General features: G+C 41.7%; 1 protein-coding gene across 1 annotated transcript in view; it reads right to left on the bottom strand.

Moving 5' to 3' along the window:
* Svep1 (sushi, von Willebrand factor type A, EGF and pentraxin domain containing 1) overlaps nt 1-24,534 on the bottom strand; it is a 179,026-nt gene that overhangs the window by 45,200 nt on the left and 109,292 nt on the right. The window contains exons 23-36 of the mRNA XM_027403038.2: nt 22,405-22,518; nt 21,636-21,837; nt 18,663-18,820; nt 16,766-16,967; nt 14,732-14,907; nt 11,427-11,551; nt 10,214-10,337; nt 9,073-9,243; nt 7,276-7,449; nt 6,530-6,649; nt 3,628-3,804; nt 3,326-3,410; nt 1,793-1,984; nt 402-569 (exon numbers count right to left, since the gene is read on the bottom strand). Coding sequence (XP_027258839.1) covers nt 402-569; nt 1,793-1,984; nt 3,326-3,410; nt 3,628-3,804; nt 6,530-6,649; nt 7,276-7,449; nt 9,073-9,243; nt 10,214-10,337; nt 11,427-11,551; nt 14,732-14,907; nt 16,766-16,967; nt 18,663-18,820; nt 21,636-21,837; nt 22,405-22,518 — 2,188 coding nt within the window. The remainder of the gene's footprint in view (nt 1-401; nt 570-1,792; nt 1,985-3,325; nt 3,411-3,627; nt 3,805-6,529; nt 6,650-7,275; nt 7,450-9,072; nt 9,244-10,213; nt 10,338-11,426; nt 11,552-14,731; nt 14,908-16,765; nt 16,968-18,662; nt 18,821-21,635; nt 21,838-22,404; nt 22,519-24,534) is intronic.

Raw genomic sequence — 24,534 nt, 5'->3', positions numbered from 1 at the left:
ATACATGCCAGCCTTGATGGCTTTTCCACATTGTTGGTTAAAGTATAAAGATATTTTGCACTGCATTGCTCATTGTCTATTATCGCTCTCTTGTTTGTTTGTTTGTTTGTCAAGACAGGGTATTTGTGTAGCCTTGGCCAATCTGGAATTAGCTCTGTAGACCAGGCTGGCCTCAAACTCAGAGATCTGCCTTCCTCTGCCTCCTGAGTTCTGGGATTAAAGGCATGGACCACTACTGCCCAGCTATTGTCTGAATCTCAATTTGATAATTATAGTACATTCCAGGGAGACCCTGTTTTCACAGGGAAGTGTGCCTCCTCTCTGCTCTCAGGCTTGGCTGCCAGGAGGTTTCATTTCTGTCCTTACTGCTCCACATTTCTCTTCTCACAGGCTTTACTTACCCCTCTTTGCATGTGTAAGTAACCATGTTCCCAAAAGTGAAGTTACTCCCAGTGATGACAGCATCTTTGAGGACTGGCGGCTCTCCGCAGGAGACAAGGTGACAGGTAGGTGGCGCTCTGTCCCAGCTGCCCGAAGCTGTGCATTCAATGAGGGATGGGCCCTGCAAGCTACAGATAGGCACAGGTAATTCCTTTGACGGGGTGATTGTTTACTGCTGTGGAGAAATGGAACTTAGAAGAAAACACAGGCTGCATGATAAGTTTTAGTGCACAAAATAATGTGTCTTCACATTTTATTGCTTTATATGAGCAGAAGAGAAATTTATATTGCTCAGACCATTTAAAATTATGAATGGGTAAAGAAAAATAACAACCACCTGGTGCAAAATTCAAGTCTGGCGTGCCTATTGGTAGAAGAGAAACTCCAGGACTTCTGACTGGCAGATAACCGTGATGAGAAGAGTTAATAGACTAATTATTATCCACTCACTGGAAGGTGGACACCTGCACAGAAGGTGATCAGAGCTAGTAAGGTCAAAGGGCACTGTTCTTCCAGGGCCCGGCATTTGGGCTTTGTAGCTCATGACTCTGACCCCTGATTGTTATTTGACTTCACAAATCCTGCCTCTCACGTCATGGCTTACCCACCTGTGCCTCCAGCAAGGCTTCTGGCAGCCTTGATTATTTCTTTTCAAAAATTTAAAAAGGTCGATTTGTTTATTTGTTGGATGTGTGAGTGTGTGGCAGTCAGAGGACAACTTGAAGGAGTCAGTTCTTACTTCCCATCATGTGGGTCCCGGGAGTGGAACTCATATCCTTTGAGCCACCTCACTGGCCCTTAATTCTTTATTTCCTATCAACTTAATCTGTTCACTTCAGAACCTGTTGAATGTCTTTCTAGGTATAGCCTGACTTTCTCCATTGTTTCTTCTGTTTGAGCATGCATGTGCGCGCACACACACACACACACACACACACACACACACACACACACACACACACACACAATCAGTCAATCAACTGAACTTCTTACAGATTTAAGACCCTTCCATGCTTTCCTTACACTATGCCACTACTGCTCAATATAATCTTCATAAGGTGTGTATATAAAAAAAGATTCATGGAAAGGCATTTCCTAAGGGATGATGCTGCACTCCACAACCAACTTGGCTTTCCTCTTTAGAGTCTGGATGCTCCAGCAGTTGAGCTGTGAGGGCTCCTGGAGTCACAGACTGACCCTGACATTTACTGTTAGTCAGGCTCCAAGAAGAATGCAAATTTGAGAATACCCCTACATTTATACATTTGCTTTGAAAGTCAACTAGTTCATCCATTCAAGCCTAGGAACAGCAGAAGACGGTAGGAAGCCAGGCTGGTGGACCACACTTTACCTGTAGCCATTCTCACAGGAATATGAAGCAATAGAAAGGTAGGTGAGCCCACTTAGGATGTATTTCCCATTGTTTATGCTCTCAGGACTGGAACATTTCACCAGCTGACACACAGGAGAGGAATGACTCCATGAGCCACTAGCGAGACAGGTTGACTCCTCATCTCCAGCCAAAGTATATCCTTTATCACACCTGGAGAAGACAGAGGACATCACTGAACATGAATAGCTCTGTTTTACACACTTGAAAATTGTGTGAGTGTATAACGTGTGTGTGTGTGTGTGTGTGTGTGTGTGTGTGTGTGTGTGTGTGTGTGTGTGAGTGTGTGCATGAGTGTAGCCATGCACATGCCATGTTATGCATGGGGAGGTTGAAGGATAACCTCCGGCATCCATCCTTGCCTTCCGTCTTGTTTGAGAGAGGGTCCCTCTGCTCTTTGCTCCTACATACCTGAGATGAGCAGGCATGGGAGTTCTGGGGGTTTTCCTGTCTCTGCCCCTCACCTCTCTGTAGGGCATGAGGATTACAGATGTGTGTCACTGCATTCAGTTCTACCTAAGCTCTGGGGATTCAATCTCAGGTCCTCTATCTCCCCAGCCCTAATTTGCATTATTTTATATATACCCAAACCCTTAAAAATACAAAGAATTTATGTATTGGAGGAGTTTTTCCACATTGGAATGATTTAAAATTGTTTTTCCACAAGGCTGAATGTCATACATCTTTCCACAGTAACCTTCGGTAATACGCAAAGGGCAGATTGAGAATTTGGCTTATCTCCAATATGTGCTATGGATGAATAGCTGGGAATAGACAATTCTGTGTTTGAGAGTAATGCAGGCTAAGCCCCTAGTCTATAAGGCTTGAACTCCCAGAGAGCTAATAATTAAGGTTATCCATCAGTTAGGAGTGCCTTCCACCATGGTGCCTCATGGGGGCGCTAGTGGAAAAAACAAGCCAGATTTAAGGATATGACTACCAATAGGTTATCAGATTTGATTTCTTTACACTATACTGAGCCCAATTAATTCTATATTAATTATAATAATAAAACCCTCCAGGGAAGCTCAGCAGTTAAGAGAATACACTGCTTTTACAGAGGACCAGAGTTTGGTTCCCAGTATCTCCATCAGCAGCTCATAACCTCCTGTAACCTCCAGGAGATCTGGTCCCATTTCTGGCCTCCATGGGAAACTGCACACATACTCACACAGACACACAGACATACAAATAAACAAAACTAAAAGCTAAACACAAATCTTTATATAAAAAACCCTCTGGGATTATTATCATTTCCCTAGTATTCCACTACCGCTGACATGGCATTAACAATTGCATTATGTTTTTTGTTTGTTTGCTTTTTGTTTTTGTTTTTCTCTGTGTAACAGCCCTGGATATCTTAAACTTGCTTTGTAGACCAGGCTGGTCTCAAACTCATAGAGATCTGCCTGCCTCTGCCTCCAGAGTGCTGGTATTAAAGGAGTGAGCCAATGTGCCCGGCCTTGTACTACACCTTTAAAGTTAGGCACTCACCTGTACGTCACCTTACTGCCATACGTGAACACTGACCCATCTACACCACCATTTTCAGGAGCAGGTGGGGCACCACAGGAAACGGCTGGAAGGAGGGATACAAAAAGTGAGGTTTTCTGAGACTCCAGTAAAAGCCCTCTGAGAGCTCATAGCTTTCAGATTTTATCCCCTTGTCATGTTTAAACTTGAGCCCGATACCTGACTTTCAGAACAAAGACTGACATACCTAGAACTTGCCATGACAATCATTTATCTTTCTAGAACTGCCCAACACAATAATCCCAGCCATTTCCTCAGTGTACCTTCACAGGCTGGTCTGATGTGATCCCATTCTCCAGTCTCCAAGCAGGTGACTTTGCTCACTCCCAGCAGCTGGTATCCTTCCTCACAGGAAAATGTGACTTCGGCTCCCACTGTGTAAGTCTCACCAGATGAGTGGCCATTTTCTGGATTTTCTGGAGCTTTACATTTTACAGGCTCTTGAAAGAAAGTTTGTGTGGACTATTAAGTGGCGCTCACACAACCATACAAAGTCTCAAAGCAAAAGAATTCTACAACAGTTATGCAATTCTGAACATGGGGCAAAGGCTATTGAAGGGGGAGGCATAAAAGTCATGGACTTGCAGGGCATTAGCCAGAAAATACACTCAATAGCACTTAAAGAATACTTTATTTTTAAAGTTAGCTTTATTGTCTTCAAATGATTTGTTTTATTAGTCTAAATTATGTGTATGTGTCTGTCTGCGTCTGTGTGGTGGTAGGCACACATGAGTGCTGGTGCCCATGAAGACCAGGGCTGTCGGATCCCCTTGGAGTTGGGTTTATAGGTAGTTGTGAGTTGCCCAGTGTGGGTCCTGGGAATCAAACTCAGGTCCTCTTCAAGAGGGAGTCAAACTCAGGTCCTGATCCTGCACGTGTGTGTGTGTGTGTGTGTGTGTGTGTGTGTGTGTGTGTGTGTGTGTGTGTGTGTGTGCAGGTGCCCATGGTGACCAGAAGAGGGTGCCAGATTCTTTGGAGCTGGGCTATAGGCATTTGTGAGCTGCCCAGGGTAGGTGCTGGGATCTGAATTCAGGTCCTGTGGTAGAGCAATGCATACTTTTAACTAACTGCTGAGCTTTCTCGTTAGCTTCTAAATAATTGTATTTTGAAACTGAAACAAATACTGAAACAATGAAAATTTTATGTGGCCTTGAAGGTAGTTATCTAATGGGACATAGTGATGCTGTGAGCATGTCTCTCTGAAGGAAGTTATCTAATGGGAAGTAATGATGCCATGTGCACATGTCTTCAAAATCTTTCCCCTTCTCACCTCATCCCGACCCCAGACACAGTTAAAAACAGCAATCAACTTGATTTCAAGCTGGTATAAAGATTGCATAATCTTGATTGCTACCAAGGCTGATGACCTGAGTTCGATCCCTACAACCCACATGGTAGAAGGAAAGCATTGATTCTTTCAAATTGTCCTTTGACCTTCTCTCAAGATTCATAAAAAAGTGGGGGGTAGGCTGTGTTGATTTAATCTTTTTCAAGATCATCCAGGCTATGGAAATCAAAGATTTTGTTTATTTATTTTCTTAGCCCTAGAGACCTAGCATCGAGTATGCTTGGCAATTGCTCTAGTATTTAACTCTACCCTCAGCCCTTTAAGGTTTTCAAGGAAATAATCTCAGGAAGTAATTGTAATTTTAGGATTGAATTTTGGAAAAATGCCATAAGTGAGCAGAAAAAAATGAGGTCCAAATACTTGATATTTTCTGTAGCAGATATTATCTAATGTTAAACACAGAGAAAAGTTACTTATGGGAAATTTGTAAGGTGGCTTATAAAACAGAAATTAAAGTTATGTTCTCAAACTCTGTGGTGACATGAAATGACAATAAGTGATCCTGTTTCCAATCAGGCATAAGATGTATCTTGAACTTGTTCCCTGGTTCCTGTGTTAATTCATTTTAAGGGTCACATTCTGTATTTTCAGGATTACCTTTCTTTCTCGTTGAATGGTAATTTTTTTTACAGTGTTCTTATGCTTTATTCCCTTTAAGACTGACTTTTTTTTAAAAGAGAGGAAATGCATCTAAGTAGGATAATGTTCTGGGACATTTTTGCATCTTGCTCTCAAACGGTACAGGGATAACACTCAGATCTTTTCAGCCTGAGAATAATGTGATGGAGATGTCGACATTCAACGTTCTCTGTAGCCAAAAAATTATCTGTGTATAACCCTAGTTTACATTTCTATTTCCATTGTGTGACTCTTCAGCACTTTGTTTTTACTGTTGCTGCTATTGTTTCATACTTACTGTCTTCTGCTTCCCCTCCTGAAGAGATCGTTCTGCAGTCTGTAAGGCTAAGGTTTCTTTATTCAGATAAATACCAGCCAAGCACAAGCCAAAGCGTGCCAGGGGCAGCAAGGCAGCCAGGCCAGAGAGAAGAGAAGGGAGAAGGGGCTCTCCGCGTGTGCCCTGTCCCTTAAGGATCCTCCCCGAGTCACCTTTAGACCTCCCGGCCCATGCCCTTAAGGGCATGTCCCAGCACACCTGTCTGGGCTACTAGGAGGCGGGGCTACAGTGTCTCCCTACACCCTTCTTCCTCCTTTCCCTCCCACCCCTGAAACAGGATCCCTACATCATCTAACACTTTTATCTTTTCTGTCTGTTTTAAATTATATCATTTTACTTTGGTGGTCCACAGCCAGTTTCTATCTCACTGTTTTCTGGCAGTTGCACTTATAAGGAAATTAGGAAGAATTTAGTGAGTTGAGCAGTCGGCCAGCATTACCAAAGCTAACAGAGGAGGAGGATGTCCTGAGGGAAGATTTCAGTTTCCTTCAAAGACATAACTGTGTGTGTCTGAGGCCGAGGAAAGAGGTTGCTGGTGAAGTCATGAAAAGCATCTTCCATGCTCTTTTTGTGGTCATGAGGCCAAGAGATATTTCTGAATATACTGCTCCTCTTCTACTATGTAGCTTCCTTTAACATCTGACAACATTGGCTCAATTTTGTGTTCCAGAAACTGGGAAGTCAGTGGAAGTTCAATGCTAATTAATTGTATCTTTAATGGTTACTATATGTCCTTGATAAGGATGTTATGTTCCTCACCTGTCCCTTTGTCCTTTTAACCTGAAACTCCTGTCTTATTTTGAAATAACATACCCCTAAAATGCATACTTGAATTAAGCAACTGAGATAATAACTTCAATACCTGCACAATTTTTACCATCTCCCATGTATGGTGGGTTGCACGAGCATACGTAGGATCCATTGGTGTTCAGGCAGGAAGCATGTTCATTACAGTCTGATCCAACTGCACACTCATCAACATCTGAAATGAAGACAGTTTACCAACAGTTCAGCGGGTTTGTTGTTCTTTTGTGCCAAACATTTGATTTTGCCTTTAGGTCAATACTCTTTATTTAACACATAGCACTGCATGCATTTTTAAATCTTATTTATTTATATTTTATGTGTAAGTGTTCCTCATGTATACCTGCATGCCAGAAGAGGACATCAGATCCTATTATAGATGGTTGTGAGCTACCATGTGGTTCCTGGGAATTGAACTCAGGACCTCTGGAGGAGTAGTCAATGCTCTTAACCCCTGAGCCATCTCTCCAGCCCTGCTGTATGTATTTTTTTAATGAAATTTAAATGCAACTATGGTGATTACACTACAAATGAACAATAGAATCTACTGCCTCCTCAGTTGATAGGTAGGCGAGCAGAAGAACAGGGATGGAGAATTTTATTAATAATGAACTTGATTAAAATGAGGAACCTTTTTGGCTCCTTGAGGAAGAAACAGCTGCTTTGCCATTACCTGTTGCTCAGGGCTTACAGGGATGGGGTGGAGTTAGCAAGGGGATGCCAGGAGAACTGTGGCATTTATGGTAAATATTTTCCAAAGAACGTTACCTGAATCCACATAGCAGTTGCCAGCATTTATCTCACCTAGACATGATGGTGAAATGCCATTCCAGCTCCCGTTGTCTGTGCAGAACATTCGGGAATCACCCAACAAGTAGTAACCATTGTTGCACTGATAGGTTACAGTGCTGCCAGCATGGAAGTCCTCAGCTGAATAGAAGCCATTCTCCAAGGCAGGAGGCAGCCCACAGCGAATACCTGGATGGAGCAGAGAAACACACTGCAGTGGGAGCAATGTCCTTTAAGGACATCTTGTATGCATGAACCTAGCTTCATGGAGCTGCCTCAGGCATGGGTTTTTTCCTATTGTATACAAGCATTGACTAGAGAGCACTCTACATTGCTGGAACCACACATGTGCTCCCAGCATGTGGCACATTGTCTGGTTCACATCAGGCATACAACTCACTCACTCACTCACTCAGTCACTCACTCACTCAGTCACTCACTCACTCAGTCACTCACTCACTCAGTCACTCAGTCAGTCACTCACTCAGTCAGTCACTCACTCACTCAGTCACTCACTCACTCACCCAGTCACTCACTCACCCAGTCACTCACTCACTCAGTCACTCACTCAGTCACTCACTCAGTCACTCAGTCACTCAGTCACTCAGTCACTCACTCAGTCAGTCACTCACTCAGTCACTCACTCAGTCACTCACTCAGTCACTCACTCACTCAGTCAGTCACTCAGTCAGTCACTCAGTCAGTCACTCACTCAGTCACTCACTCAGTCACTCACTCAGTCACTCACTCACTCAGTCACTCACTCACTCAGTCACTCACTCACTCAGTCACTCACTCAGTCACTCACTCAGTCACTCACTCACTCACTCACTCAGTCACTCACTCACTCACTCAGTCACTCAGTCACTCACTCAGTCACTCAGTCACTCACTCACTCAGTCACTCAGTCACTCACTCACTCACTCACTCACTCACTCAGTCACTCACTCACTCACTCAGTCACTCAGTCACTCAGTCACTCACTCACTCACTCAGTCACTCAGTCACTCACTCACTCACTCACTCAGTCACTCACTCACTCAGTCACTCAGTCACTCACTCACTCACTCAGTCACTCAGTCACTCACTCAGTCACTCACTCACTCAGTCACTCAGTCACTCACTCAGTCACTCAGTCACTCACTCAGTCACTCACTCAGTCACTCACTCAGTCAGTCACTCACTCACTCAAAAACACCTGTGGCACTCTTACTAGCCATCAGGCACTGTCCTAGGTGCTTGACTTACAACAGTGAAACAGATGGAATTCCTGCTTTGTGGCACTTCCTGTCCAGTGAAGTGGACAGAAAAGAAGATAAAGGCATGTTGTGTGTGGTGACAGCTGCTTCCTTAATTTTCTGGCCTTTATCATTATTATTCATTATAAATAAACACTACGATATGCACTTGTTTATTTTTTCTGCCATAATGTAAACACAAGAATAGGAGCCAGCAGCTGCAGAACATATATCAGTGTCAGTATTTTAAAAATCGTTACATCAGTGAATGAGTGGACATGCTCAGCTCAAGATAGCTGTTCCTTTTTCTTGTCCAGCAATGGCACACCTCAGGGTGGCTCTCCAGCCTATAGGTCCCTATTTCACTCATCTCTAGGTCCTTGCTACCACCTTGGATGCATTTGTCAGGGCGGTCTTTGCATCCTCATCATTCACCTCCCACATGGCACCTGGCCCAGTCTCTTACACAGGGCAAGGACTTGATGGATGTTTGCTGTGTTTGGGACAGGAGATAATGAGCATTTATCTAGCATTCTCCAGAGCCACCCAAGTGAGTTGAACAAAGGCTGCTCACGTTCACAGTGAGGGAGTGGTTGTGTCCACTGCCCTTGGTTCAAACAATACTGTACAGGATTCCCGACTATCTGGAAGCCTGGGTCACAGAACAGACTGACTTTGGAGCCCGGCTTTCGATCTCCTGATGCAGTTCTCAGGTGTGGTACAGCTCCTTCTAAAGATGGGCAATCTGGGGGCAGAGAGCACAGGTAAGAGCATGTCAACAACACAGCAGCAGAGCCACCGAGCCAAGGGGCTCAATCTCTCTTTTGTGCCAGCAGGAAAACAGCTTGACTGAATTAAAGCAAATTTTCAAGTACCCCGTCACTGACAAACAATGATAAGAAAAAGATTTTGTTTGCATCATCAAGTAATTTTCCTCCTATCAACAGAAATCTGCTGGGTATTTTTAAAGGAGCAAATGGCATTTGGGGGATAGTAATGACCATTCTTGTAAATTACCTAAAGTCATGAATTCAACAATACTTAAAAAAATTCATTTAAATGCATTAATTTTTGGAAATTAGTTTGGGTTATCCAGAGTGAATGTTCAGGGCGTGTATGGGAACAGCCATTGGTTTTATGTTTCACAAAAGTATTCTCATCTCAAATAGGAGCCTAGAAATTTGGTGATTATTAAAAAAAACAAAACAAAACAAAACAAAACAAAAAAAAACAAAAAAAACCAAACAGGACTGGAGAGATGGCTTGGTGGTTAAGAGCACTGGCTACTCTGTAGAGATGCCAGGTTCAGTTCCCAGGACCCAAACTGAAGACAACTGTCCTTAACTCCAGATCCAGGAGATCCAGTGCCCTTATCTGGCCTCCAGGGGCTCCAGGCCCTGATGCGGAGCATAGACTACATGCAGGAAACACATACATATGAAAATAAAATTTGAAAGTCTAGAAACAAATAAAAGCCAACACGAATTCAGAGCCTCCCACTCATCTTTTTAATCTTATTTTATCTTCATCCAAATATCCTACCCAATTACTTTGTACTCCACTGTACATAAATAATTTCAATACTCAAAACACCCTTTGGATGGACACCAAGCAGACGTAAATCCTAGTTAAGGAGCAAATTGATCTGTGCCATGATTCGGCCACAAGAGAATTTTGAATTATGTGCAAAGTTGGTGTAAGAGAGAAGTCCTCACCAGAACAGAATATGCTTCTGGAATCAACCTTCACCTTCCCTGTGATTCCCGACAGGAAATCAGGCCAGGCTAACACATTTCCCCGACTGAGCTCCCCTGGGCAGGAGCTGGCCAGCGAATTCACCTGCGAGTTTAAAACACACTTTTAGATAAAACTTCTACTAAAATGGAGCTTGACATCACACATAACCCTGGTGAAACAGCCACAGATTGTTGTGGCAGAGGTGAAGGGGAGCATGTTTTTGTATGGCATGATTGTAAAGGCAACAGGGAATTTTCTTCTTTTCTCCAATCCCCATGATTAGGTCTCCCTATTATTTCTCCCACTTAAAAGACTCATGGTTGCCTGAAATTTTGAAATCCTTTGCATAGAGTTTCTTGCCTAGATATTAATGTTGGTTAAGTCATATTTTTTCAGAAGAAATTTTATTTATGCGCATACATTCACGGTGTGTGTGTGTGTGTGTGTGTGTGTGTGTGTGTGTGTGTAGGTGTAGGTGCTCGAAGTCACCAGAAGAGGCATCATATCCTCTGTAGCTGGAATTATAGGAAGTTGTGAGCTGCCTAAAATGGGTTCTAGGAATTGAACTTGGGTCCTTTGCAAGAGCAACAAGTGTTCTAAAACACTGAGCTATCTCGCCAGCCATCTATCAGTATGATTTTGAGAGTGAATATTTATCAAGCCATTGCCACAGTGCAAACAATCCCACAAATGTGTGGTGACCTTTTGTCAATCTTGCCAGAACTCTCTTGGATAGATTCTCTCTCTCCTTTATAGTTAAGAAAAACGAAGTGTAAAGTGGAACAACATGATTGAAACCATCCCAGAAAGACTGTGGCTGGACTGTGGTTGGATCTCAGGCTGTTGGACTCAAGCCTAGCTTGAAGTACAGATCTATCTCTTGCCATCTGTGGATGTTCTTACAACTATTCTAAGCATAGTCTCTATGTTCTTTCCATCTAAAAACTAATATATTTTTACAAAATACCCATTCCCAATTAAATATCAGAATATCACTGAGAAACTAAAAGGGTCATCAATGGAAATCACTATAGATAACATCTGCCTAACAGAGCAAGCTCTCCAATATCAGTGATAAATCCTGCTAATTAGTAGTTTACAATACGATATGTCATCATTAGACTGTTCGTGGTTTTACTAGGTTTATACCTTTGTATCTCATTACTGTCATACACTGAAAATGGAATTGACCTGCTGTGGAGACAGGACATAGTCCCAGAGGTTGAGCTGGCTTATGGAGCCCACAAAAGACTCAGCTGGGTTGAATCCCTCTCCTTTTTTGTCTTGCTCTTGCCCAAGAACTAATGCGCCACCACCTAGAGAGAGAAAGAGAGGGAGGGGCAGCATGAGAATAAAGAAGAAGAAAATTGGGCTAATGGTTTGTTATTTCCCAAATGCTAATGTAATGAAAGTCTAGCTAATACAAATAAATGAAAGTGTCATTCAAAGCTAAGCTATGTAACTTTATTGCATGGCTTAGCAACAAGGGCAGATTGAAATTAAGTTTATGTGACAGTCAAAGGTGGTTGTAGTGTGAGCCCATCAGGCTCTAATGGATAGTACACATGGCTCCCTGCCTTTGATCTCAAAGTTTCTTACAACTTGCAAGTAAGAGGTCAATTGCAGATACCTTTTTGTAGTGATATATTATTTATGATTTATTAAAGATTCTCTGAAGATTCAGAAAATCCAAGTCAGCCTCAAGCTATACAGATCAGGAAGTGGTGACACACACTTTTAATCCCAGCAGCCAGAAGCTAGGAAATGGTGGTACACACCTTTAATTTTTGTACTCAAAAGATGGATCTCTCTGATTTCAAGGCCCCCCAGGAATACATGAGATTGTATCAGTCAAAAGAGTAACAGATCACATGCCTTTAATCCCAGCAATAGATGGGTATAAAAGATAGAAGCAGGATCTTCAGTATTCAGTAGGAGGTATCTGTTCTCCAGCCACTATGAGGAGAGGCAGCAGTCTGAGACTGGGTGAAGAGCTCTCGGGTGGATCAGCCCTTTTAGACTGAGCTAGAAATGAGAAATAGTGGCCAGCTGCTCTGCTTCCCAGATCTTCAACTTGAACTCCCAAATCTGTCTCTGGGTCATTTATTTATTAGTGTTACACTTTTTTGATTAAGAGTAGGAGCTGGTGTTCACTTCCTTCTCTCAGTCCTGGGATTCCATCTGGCTTGAACCTATGCACAATTGTGCATACTGCCTCAGTATCTGTGAGTTCATTTGTGCATCAATTCTTTTTTTCTCTAGAAGACACTGTTTCTTTGGAGTCATCTATATACTTTGATTCTTATATTTCTACCTTCTCTTCCACCTAGCCCCTTGAGTCATAAGGAGAAGGTATTACTGAGGATACACCATTTAGGACGGAATGTTACAAGGTCTCTCATTCTCTGCACAATGTCCAGTTGTGCCTTTCTGTGTTACTTCCCACCTACTGTGATAGGAAGCATCTCTGATGATGTCTCAGTGAGGCACTCATCTATGGGTATAGCAAAATGTGGTTGGGAGTCCTTTAATTGCTATGTTACTTTAGCAGAACAGCAGTATGTGACCTATCAACTCTATAATATATAAAAACACAAGAATAAAACAAATGTCTTAAAAAAACAAAAAAACACAAAACAATCAACAAAAATATTTCTTACATCTTGAATGCTTTTACCCTCCCTCTTGTCGAGCCAACTCTGTCTCAGCCTTTAATGCAGGCTCAGTGAATGTGGCAGAATACACCTCCTAATGATGTGCTGCTTACAGTATCAGGATTAGAAACTCACAGGTGTAAAAGCAGAAAGCCTTTCTGCCTGTGAGATTGCAATTCTAAGAGAAAGCACATACAATACTTTTCAGTATAGGGTGGTGAGTAAAAACATGGACGTATGAAGGATGGAAGAACTGTTGGGGGTCGGGGAGGAGAGAAAGGGGAAGAGGGAGAGAAGTGATTATGAAGACATGCTTGACTAAGTTAGTTTTATGCAGATGAAAGACACAGTTTTAGGGCAAAAGAGTGAAATGCCAGAAGGAATACAAGTATATGGTGTGTTTACACTCACACACACACACACACACACACACACACACACACACAAACACACACACACACACACACACCCTGTTGTCATTCTGACAACGCCTGGGATGACTACCCCACCTTAAAGGCCATCAGTGACATTCCATTGACTTTAGGATGAAAACCTGAATTGTACACCTTTCCTACAAGACTGTGTGTGATTGGTCATGACCCCTTTCTACAGACTCATGTAGTGCTTAGTGCATTCACTTGTTCCATCTGCATTCCAGATACTTCCATTGGTCCTTGTTTAATTCTTTCAACAAAGTCTTTCAACAAATTCTCTTCATTGGCTAATGTTTGGCTAGCCTTAGAACTCAGAAAGACATTTTCCTAGCCTTCATTAACATTTACTCTACACAGTTCCTTGGCTGTGGGCTGTCATGGAACTGTGTCCCATTCCTCTCTAGTGACTACCTCAGCTTGAACTGCATGATATTATCACTATTATCTGCCACCAATTTAAAACCTTTTGGAAGGCGGAGATCACATGGTTTTTGCTCACCATTAGATGTCCACTACCTTTCATGAGTGTCGAACTTACTTAGGGAGTGGGTTCTCAGTATATATTTTCTGTAGTAACAAATACATGGATTTTAATGTTATTTTATAATCTCTTAGCATTATAAAGTAAAACAAAGAGACATAGTTTCTAAAACATAAATTAAATACCTGTTTTTTGGCTCTGCAAAATGATCTCATCACATTTTAATGAGGGTTGATATTTAGTTATATAACTATTAGTATGTTTAACTTGGTTTACTATAACTTGCTTATAGAAGATAATTGCTCATTTTAAATATTTTAAGTTATTTTAGTTGAATTTTATTTTACCTGAGCACTGTTTTTAAGTATTGGAAACAAGAGGAAAGTGAAGGATGACGACGTCTACATAACTTCCATGGCTGTGTCTACACAGGTCAAATTTCTTGCCTTGTAAGTCTTTGGCAATTTTCAAACTAAAGCTCCCTGAATAGTTAAAGTGACTTCAGAGGAAAGGGTGAGTTCTATATGAGAAAGGACACAAAAGCTGGAAAATATGCCCAGTGGCTCAGCTTATAGACACGGTCCCAAAACAAAACAGAAAGCCCCTAAAAAACAGTAGGCAAGCAAGCAGGGTCCATCAACAGCCAATTGCTTCCTTAGAAGACAGCTTAATAAACACTCAGCCCAGTTTGCCTCTTGGTCAAACCAAGATCTCCAAAGCCACTGCTTACACAGTCATGCAGTTCACCCAGGGAAAAGGGTCTGATAGTTATAGTCTGGATAACTGATGGTCGGTGAGAGAAAGACATAACTGTGGATCTTTGTCTGGATGTAACGACAACAAAGCTGGCCAATGTCATGTCTATGTAAGTTCGGCCACCTCCAAAGTCTCACAAACATGTACTCGTTTTTTTTTTCTAAAACATACCAGGTATGGCTTTGCCGACAGAGAGGCCAGTACCGCTGTCAGATAATTTCCCGTCTATATAGACTCTCCAGACTCCACCAGTACTTGTCCATGTGATTGCAATATGATGCCAAGTGCCATCATTCACAGACGGGCAGTTTGTGATCTTTTCTTTTCCATTCACATAAAGGACCCAGCTGTGGAGAGAAAGATTCCAGAGAATACAGTCAATGGTCACACAATTCTTTCCTTGAGCCATGTTACACTTGTGTGTGTGTGTGTGTGTGTGTGTGTGTGTGTGTGTGTGTGTGTAGTACTCATATATTAGTTATGTCAACCATTCATCTGATAATATTTTAGAAGCAGAAGTTTCTAATATTCTAGCTCAATATAAACACTGGTGAATGAGAAAAGTCTTAGGGTGAGCCCAGATAATTGAAACAATTTAGCATCCTTTGGAAAGTCAAGGGGTTGCTGAAATGTCTGACTGACAGCTTTCCTCTAGAACATACGTTTTCCAAGACCAGAAGCAATCTTCAGATATCCACAGGAAGGAAGTAAATTTCAGGGCTTATACTAGTAACTGGGCATCTGTGCTCCCTCAAAACTTGTTATGTTCAAAGTCCTAACCAACAATCTGGCAGCATAAGAAGAGAGGCCTTTGGGGGCAACTAGGTTACGATGACAGGGCCATCTGAACAAGATTACTGTATTAACAGAAGAGGTCAGAAGAAACCTCTTGCTGCTTCAGCCGTTGTGGGCAGAGAAAGAACATTCCTGTAGGGAATCTGTGAACCATTAAGGGGTTCTTACCAGACCCTGATTCTGCCGCTGCCTGCATCGTGGACTTTCTATATTAAACTGAACAGACTAAGGCAGTTGCCAGGCTGGTCTTACGGAAGCCCAAATATGTCTACCCAAATAAAAGAACCAAAAGACCCCACCACTCAAGGGAGTGGTGTAAAGATAATAAACAGTTTAAAGTGGAAAGTGTCCAAAGGCAAATGGAGACAAAGAAATGATTGTGGAAAGTAGAGGGCAAGATGAAGTCTTCTCAGACACTGGCAACAACACCCACAGGAGAGGAATATTCTTGCAACACTGTTTCCTCTAGATGTTTTTCCCTTTTCCTCTCTCCAACTATAAGTACATTTTACCTCAAGAGTTTGCCAATGCCTTGAGTTATTCTCCCGGAAAATTCAAGTTCACTAAGAAGAATTGTGTTTGATGAGATTTCTACCAAAATAATGGTACTCCTCTAACTTGAGAAGAAAGTCCCAGTAGGTCTCTGGGGCGGGCAACATGCTCAATAGACCAAAGTGATGAGTGAACCTGATAAGAAAGGGCCCCGTGGAACACCATGCAGCCCAACCAGGGGTGGTCTTGCAGCCTCACTGAGGAATCCAAGTGTGGGAAAGAGTAGAAGGTCATCATAGGACCACAGAGTTTAAGCCAGTGAACAGCTCAGCAATACCTAGTGTGGGCAGGCAAGCAATGGTGGGGGCAGTCTAAGTCCATGGCTCCTCAGCAAAACTCTAGATGCAACTGGAATGACATTGCAGAGGGAAGGACTCTGGAGTTAGGTTTAATTAAAGGAATCAAGAATGCCCCCTTGTATCCTGAGACTGTGCGCTGGTTCTTACTCAATACACATGTCTCACACAGACAAGTGTTCTGGATGACCCTTAATCTTTGGATGCCTGCTATGTAAAAATGAGCATCATTCTCTTGAGAGTTAGACCTGATATGACTTGCAGGGGGCAGGGCATGGCAAATAATTTAGGATTTCTGAAATTTTGTTTTGCTGTCTGCAGAAGGGGCAGTATTTCCTCAGGGCACTGGTAAGATAAAAGAAAACAATACCTATGACAACAACCACACTTGGCTTTCCCATAGAGTTTGTTTAGGTGTTCCAGCTGTCTGTTGTCGTTCAAGCCTCCATGCTCCCTCGTTCCCAACCCCAATGTCTGAATGTGAGCCCTAAGCAGAATTCAGTTCTATCTTGGTGTTAGGAGAATCTCTTCCTGGCACATCCACCCTAACACTTCTGCTTACCCATTATAATCAGTCAGGAGGAAGGTGTTGTCATTGTCGCCCTCAAGAGCATAGGAGATGGGTGTCCCGTAGTTGATGACATCAGAGGATTTCATCCAGAAGGCACAGGTTATGGCATGGAGAGATGGAAGCACTCCATCTAGTATGACATACCCATAAATGCCAGAAACTTCAAAATCCAGGTTAAAACCTGAAGGCTGTTCTGCAACAAATAAGGAGAGTTGCAGAATGTGGCATGCCTCTGCACTTTCAGTTGTCTGGGGAAAGCGGTGGGCAAGAAGCACCAAATCCAAAGAAGTTAACTTCATCACACATGAAGATTTGAGAATTGATTTCAAAAGCATCCTTAAGATATATATTTAGCTAGTGAGTATACATAACAATAAGGGAGAACACAGCTGTGCAAGGGAACAGGAAAACAGGGTTGTGGAGGTAGAAAGTCTGAGAGCTGATAAGGCAGTGTGTACGATGCTTGGAAGAACTGTGGAGAGACAGGGGTTGATGTTGCAGAGGAGGGAGAGGCTAACTCAAGGGCAGTATCCGTCCTTACTCAGGGATCTGTCTGTTCCATAGCTGATGAACGATTCAACTCTTCTCCTATTCAGCCCTGCAAAGTCTATTCTATCACAAATGATTTCAGTCTGCTTGGAAGGAAATTAGCGTTGCTCTGTTGACTCTCTGACCTACTTATCTATTAACAAACCAAGTGGCTTTCTAGACACATGCAAGAAATAGAGATGATAATTAAAATTCACAATCTCAGAGATGAGCACTTTGCTTGGCTCGTTCATTTGCTTGAGCTCAACTTTATAACATAGTAAATATGGCTAATAATAGCACATGTACAATTCAAAACTACTGAGAGTACATTTTAAGTATTCTCACAACAAAATGTGTGAAGCAGCTTGGGTAATAGATATGCTGATTAGACTGCTTTAAATATTCATAAATCATAACATGGTCTCATAGTCCAATAAATTTATGTAATTGTAATGTTTCAACTTTCTGTCATGAAAATGCCATTAAAATTAACAAAATAGGGTTTGGGGAAATGACTTAGTGCAATGGTTCTCAATCTGTGGGTCACAGGGGTTGCCTAAGACTACTGGAAAATGCATATCTTTCATTATAATTTCTAATAGCAGCAAAATTATAAAGTAGCAACAAAATAATTTTATGGTTGGGGGTTACCACAACATAAGGAACTGTATTAAAGGGTTACAGCATTAGGAAGGGTGAGAAGCACTGGCTTAGTGAGTAGTGTCAACTCATACAAGCATGAGGACATGATTTCCCAACCCTGGCACCCACATAAAAAGCCAGACATGGTGGCACATCATCTATAATCCCAGTGCTGGGAGGCAGAGATGGGAGGATCCCTAAAACTTTCTGGTCTGCCAATCCAGACAGTGAGTTCTTGGTTCAGTGAGGGACTCTGTCTCAAAAGAAAGTGGAAAGCAGTTGACACTGACTACTCTGCACACACACACACATACACAAACACATACACACACAGCCTCAAGACCACAAAGAAGGAAGAAAATGAGAAAGAAGGTGGAGGAGAAATAATAATTGAGTAGCTGGTGTGTAGCAGAGCCTGGATACATGCAGCAAAACCCCGAAGGTTAAAAGGGAGGTCTGCCTAATTGTTTTCTACATTTCCCTCAAAGATCTCTAAACTTCAGTTTCCTCATGCAAGCTGTTGGTGATAACGACAGCAGTACCTGGTTTATTGATGGCTGTGAAGATGAAATAAGTACTAAGGGCTCAGCAGAGCCTCTTGTATGTGGGCAGCACATAACATAGGCAAAAGCTGACACTTTATAATTATTTAGAGTATTGTTAACAGTCATTCTATGTTCATACACACCTGTCTCACACCTGAGTTCACACATACCTGTCTCACACCTGTGGCCTGAAAATCCTGGCCGACATTTACAACTGTATGAGTTTAGCTCATCCACGCAGGTGGCCTGGTTCCTGCATGGGTTGGACTGACATTCATTGATGTTCAGTTCACAGTGTGGTCCTGTGAAGCCTGCTAGGCATTGACACCTGGAAGGAAATGAAATGCATCAACAGGAACCATAAGAGGATCTTTTAGAGAATCTGTGTCCCCAACTTATGACAACCTTGTCTCGGAAGACTTTAAATACTAAAATGGTAAAACCTGTGGTCAGGGTCTATAGTGGTTTACACACACTGCAACAGCAACAACAACAAACACATCCAGCAATGGCAAATGCTGATCATCATGCTGTGAAATAGGGAATCTAAGATGGAAATTAGAATTACAATCTCACAGTGTCAAGGGTGACTGAGAGCCTGTCCCCCAGAGCCTGTGCATCTACTTTATATCATTTTTCTCTGGAAAATCATTGCACAAGAGCTGAGGATCCTGTGTTCTGTGTTCATGACAGCAATGCTCTAGTGGGGTGGATGGGAAAGCAATCCCTGGTACACTCATGTCATAGATACTAAGCAGCCATTGTGACAAATGAACCACAGCAAATGTATCCACGTGACAATGCTTAAAAACAATGTTGAGTGACAAATGACAAATGCTATTTATGGGGTTTGTCCCACCTACCTAACATCTAAAACCATGCTGTATATTGCTTATAGATGTGATTTAGGAAGTAAAATATAAAACATAAATAAACTCTATGTATCTATATAGAGACTTCAGAATATTGATTGCCAGAAAAAGAATGTGTGTTTATGCAAACTATATCCAATTCCATCTTTAGAAATTATTCCTTTAAAAATTGTCAATCAAATTTGTGAATAAGGCGAATACTAAGATTTGCTAATGGTAGAGCTGAATGCATGTCTTTATTATTCTTTGCAATTTTCTGTGTGACTGAAATACTTTTCTTTGAGGAGGTCATACTATCAACACTATCATATTCACCAGGAGCTGCCTTTGAGGTTGATCTGAAGGTGGCTGGTGTGAGCTCATGGCAATGGAGGGGTTTAAGAGGAACTCCTAGAGAAGAGGCCGTCTTGTCTGGGTTTCTGCACTTTATGTAAATCTGTTTTTGCTAGCACCTCACAAATCCTTGTCTGGAAGGACAACACTGCCAAAGCTCTGTCCACCATGCTCAGTTAATCCACAGGGCTACGTTCGTCTGACTGGAGACAGCATGTCCTCTCCTGTTCTCTGATTCTAGATTAATTATATATTCTTCTGTTGTTTTGAACCTTGGGGTGAGGTCATAGCTCTTAGAGTTCACCTGCAAGTTTCTTACAGCCCATGGTGAAGTGCTCTTTGTTGGAAATGGGAAGCTGCCAGGACAGGATGATGTTTTGGTAACATTAACTTGCCCACTGATAATACATTCACTGGCCTGGTCATTTTCCACACATGTGTTTACCTGGACAGAGCTTTGGCTGTTTGTAGGAGGGTGATAAAAAGGCAGGGGTGGAGCTGGGAGGGGACTATGAAATATAAAGAGTGAATTTGATATTTTCCTTTAAACTTTGTGAGGTGATAGATCTAGCAGCTGCTTTAGGACCATGATATTTCCTAAGTTTGTGAGCAAGAACAGTTTATCCTCTGCTCTGCAGAAACGCTGTCTTCCACTTCTCCCTGCAGGCCAGGGATGCACTGGGACTCTGGAAGATGGCTGGAGGGGCTAGGGCATGCATGGGGATTCCGGAGGATGACTGGAGGGGCTGTTTTTGAAACTGCATTCTACTGACACCCTAAGTGCTCCCTCAGGAAGGCAAGATCTATCCTCCAAGAACTTATAATTCATCCACAAAGGCTCAGCTTTTGTTATTTTATTTATTAAGAGTTCTTTAGATGAAAGATTTCTAAAGTAGATGCCAGAACACTGTGGATTCCAGTGTAGATGGCCCCCAGAGAGTATGATCGTATAGCCTATTTTCATCTCACTTACTGCAAAAATTTCAGCTAAAATGTAAAATGTTTAAGAATAGTGATTTTTGCCTAGTGCTAATCTGTTAATGCTCATGTGCTGGGACTGCACTTCCCCTTCACCATTATTTTGTGCATGTGTGTGTTTCTGTATGTGTGTACACATGTGGTGGTAAGAGGCTGCTGTCAGCTGCCCCCTCTGTCTTTCTCTACCTTATTTTCCAAGACAGGGTCTCTCATTGAACTTGGAGTTCCTCGATCTAGCTGATCTGGTTGGCCAGTGAGCTCCAGAACCTACCCGTCTCTACGGTCTGTCCCTGGGATCACAGATAGGTGCTGCCACACCAAGCTTCATTTACACAGGGATTCAAACTCAAGTCTTCATGCTTTTTTGGGCAAATACTTGACAACCATGCCAGCTCTGCAGTCCCTCCTTCCACCTTTTATGATTTCCCAGAGCCAAAGTTTCTAAATCTGGCATGTATCACTCATAGACTTCAAATACCTTAGGTTGCTTATATTAAAATTATAGGTTTCAGCTTGGAAGTGTAGTTCAGAGGTGCTGGCCTGACTTGTGGGAAGACACAGGTTCCACCTCTAGCACCACAAAACACCAGGCATGCTGGTACCTGCATTTGATTGCAGCAACCAGGTAGATGCAGAAGGATCAGAAGTTCAAAGTCATCTTCAACTACGTAGGGAGTTCCAGGTCAGATGGGCCTACTCAAAAACAACACATAACACACACACACACACACACACACACACACACACACACACACACACACACACACACCAAACAAGTAACAACAACAGAAACTACAGGCTCATATCTAGGCCTAGCCTTGCAAGTAGTGGTGAAACTCTACTGTGCCTATCTTAGGGTGATCATGTGAGGATAGCTGTCTTGGGACTTTGCAGCTAGTGCTCCACTAAGACTGCTCAATCAAGGAAACATAAAGCGGAACTCTGGACTTGGCCTTTTACCTGAAACTGTTGGCACCATCCTTACATGTGGCTCCATTTTGGCATGGCTGGCTGAGACACTCGTCCACGTTTTTTTCACACCGAGTACCCAAAAATCCAGGTGGGCATTTGCACAAGAACCCCCCAACTTGGTCTTTACAAACTGCATTATTTAAGCAGGGGCTCGACTGGCATTCATTGACATCTATCTCACAGTGCACACCTAGGGTGGGTGAGGATGAGAAAGAGCTGTCGTGATTACCTCCATAGGAAAACTGAGCCCATGGTAACTCCTTGAGTGCACCTAAAGGAGAGAGACTGCAGAGCCACTGCCATTAGCCTGCTCATGATGCCCCTTAGAAGGAGCCCTGGCTTTGTGGAGTCATTTCAGGACTCTGCAATTTTGGTACTCAGTTTATTTTCTTTCTGAAACTATGGTTTCAGTAAGGGGTATTGAGCTGAAATAATGTTTAAAAGGACAATACATTTAGTTCTTTTTTTTCTATTTCTTTGAACTCATGTTTTTCCTTCATTAGCATTTCACCCCAATCAGACTTATTCCCTAGAAATTAAGTACATATTTCTTTAACCATACTGCTTTCATCAGTTTGCAAAATATATTATTTTGCATCAATTTACATTCAATTTACATTTTATGAACATCATTGACATGACTTATCTCCAATAATATGTTCATAAAATCAAATATAATACTTAGATAATATGTTAGGAAACACTAATTTTTATTTACAGAATTTTGAAACAGGGGAGAGAAATGCAAACTTCTTACCAACATATCCTTTCACACAGGTACAGTGGTAGCTTGCCAAGTCATCAGTGCAGGTTCCTTTATTCAAGCAAGGGCTGGAACTACACTCATTTATGTTTTCTTCACATACTTGGCCTGCAAAGAATCACAGAATCTTTGATCTGGAGAAAACATAAGTTTTGTTCAAGCAAATCGTTTATAGTGAAAACTGAGCAATTAGAAATCATGACTAATGAGCCTGTGAAGTTTTTGTTCTTTGCCAAATACACCGACACAAATATTTCTCTCCATTTTTGAATTTCAAAAAATGTTTAGCCAGAAATGTAACATATTTGGCATATGGTGAGAGCTGACACCAATGAACACATGACCATATTTCTAAGAAGGTGTGATCTTGCTTAAAGTTGTCTTCTTTCATCATCTGTTCATTAGTTGTTTATTCTTCTCTGTGTAATCTTTCTGAAGTTAAGCTGTAGCCATACAAAATTGACAAAAAATATTTGACAAAAATACTGAACAAAGAAAATAACTTATTTTGTTCTGAAAGTCCAGAAAACAGTAGCCAGACTTCTGTGCAGCTGTCCCCATGCTCTGTAAATAGGTTCTGAGGACAAGTGATATCATTCACATCCTTTCCTCTGTTACCTAGCAACAGAGACCCAGCCTGTGATATTACCAAGTACAGGACGCTTAAATCCAAGGTGCACATGGAATCATGTAGCAGATATCTAACAGCATATATATCCTACCACAAACTACATTAGAGAGAAATTTTATCAATAAAAAATTTTGAAAGTAGAAATTCTTTTTTTTTTTTTTTTTTTTTTTTGAGACAGGGGTTCTCTGTGTAGCTTTGGAGCCTATCCTGACACTCACTCTGTAGAACCAGGCTGGCCTCGAACTCAGAGAGATCTGCCTGCCTCAGTATCCTGAGTGCTGGGATTAAAGGTGTACGCTACCAATGCCTGGCAAAAATAGCAATTTTAACAAACCTACATATTCATACAGATCACAATACTCTTCTATTAATTTTCATTATCAACTTGATGTAACCTGGAGTCACCTGGGAAGATGGGACCTCAATTATATTGACCTATAACAAGTTCTGTGAGAGATTGTCATGTATGAAGATTGATGTGTGAGGGCCCAGCCCACCCTGGGCAGCACCATCGATAGGCAAGTGGGTGGGCTATATAAGGAAGCCAGCTGAACATGAGCCAGAGGGAGAGTCAGTAAGCAGAGCTCTCTCTTGTCTCCAAGTTTTTGCTTTGAGTTCCTACTCTGACTTCCTTCATGAAATTGAAATAACAATGAATCCGGTAGTGGCTCCACCTGTTGAACATGTGTCTTCAAACGGGGTAGCAAGTATGAAGATCTTCAGCCTCCTCAGTTAAGTATGAACATGTCTACCTCTTGAAATATTTATATATGTGACATGCCCCTAAAAGAAAACACACTCTTTTCTTGTTGGAGATATACAGGCTTTTATTCTCCATCTGCCTGATTGCCAACTAGAGGGAACTTTGGGATGCTATTCACTGTTTAGAACTTTTATTTATATAAATCTTTGAATACTAATAAACAAATGTGCATGAGGATACAGTATGATATGTATAAAAGAGAACAAGAAAGGCTAAATATTAGGGGATATTTTGTCATGGATTTTTTGTTTTTGTTTTTGTTTTTGATGGCAGATAAGTGAATACAATTCTATTTAATAGTGAAACTGCAAAATCCAGTGTGAAACCCCATGACTTCTGAATCACTATTTAAACTGCACAGAAGTTCTTTGAGACATATAGATTTGGGGTCTTGTTAATTTTGGTGTGTGTGTGTGTGTGTGTGTGCGATTTTTTTCTATTTGCAAGATTTTTTAAATAAAAAAGCTTATAAATAAAAATACCCAGAAATCTTTGAATTGGATTTCCAGACAACATATTATTCTACTGTATAAACTCGGTGTCCCTCCCCAAAAGACTAAGTCTATCATAATGTCATGGATCCCAAGTCAACAAAACAGAGCTAGTTCAAGTGTTGCCACCATAAATTATATTAACATTTTAATTTCATTATGAAATTGGTTTTTTTGGAGATAATGTTTCAGAATCTAGTTATTGTGAAATATGTTATAAAGATTATAAAAGATTTATT

The sequence above is a fragment of the Cricetulus griseus genome, chromosome 2 (genome assembly GCF_003668045.3).
Source record: "Cricetulus griseus strain 17A/GY chromosome 2, alternate assembly CriGri-PICRH-1.0, whole genome shotgun sequence".
NCBI classification, from domain to species: Eukaryota; Metazoa; Chordata; class Mammalia; order Rodentia; family Cricetidae; genus Cricetulus; species Cricetulus griseus.
This window is presented reverse-complemented; position numbering and strand designations above follow the sequence as displayed.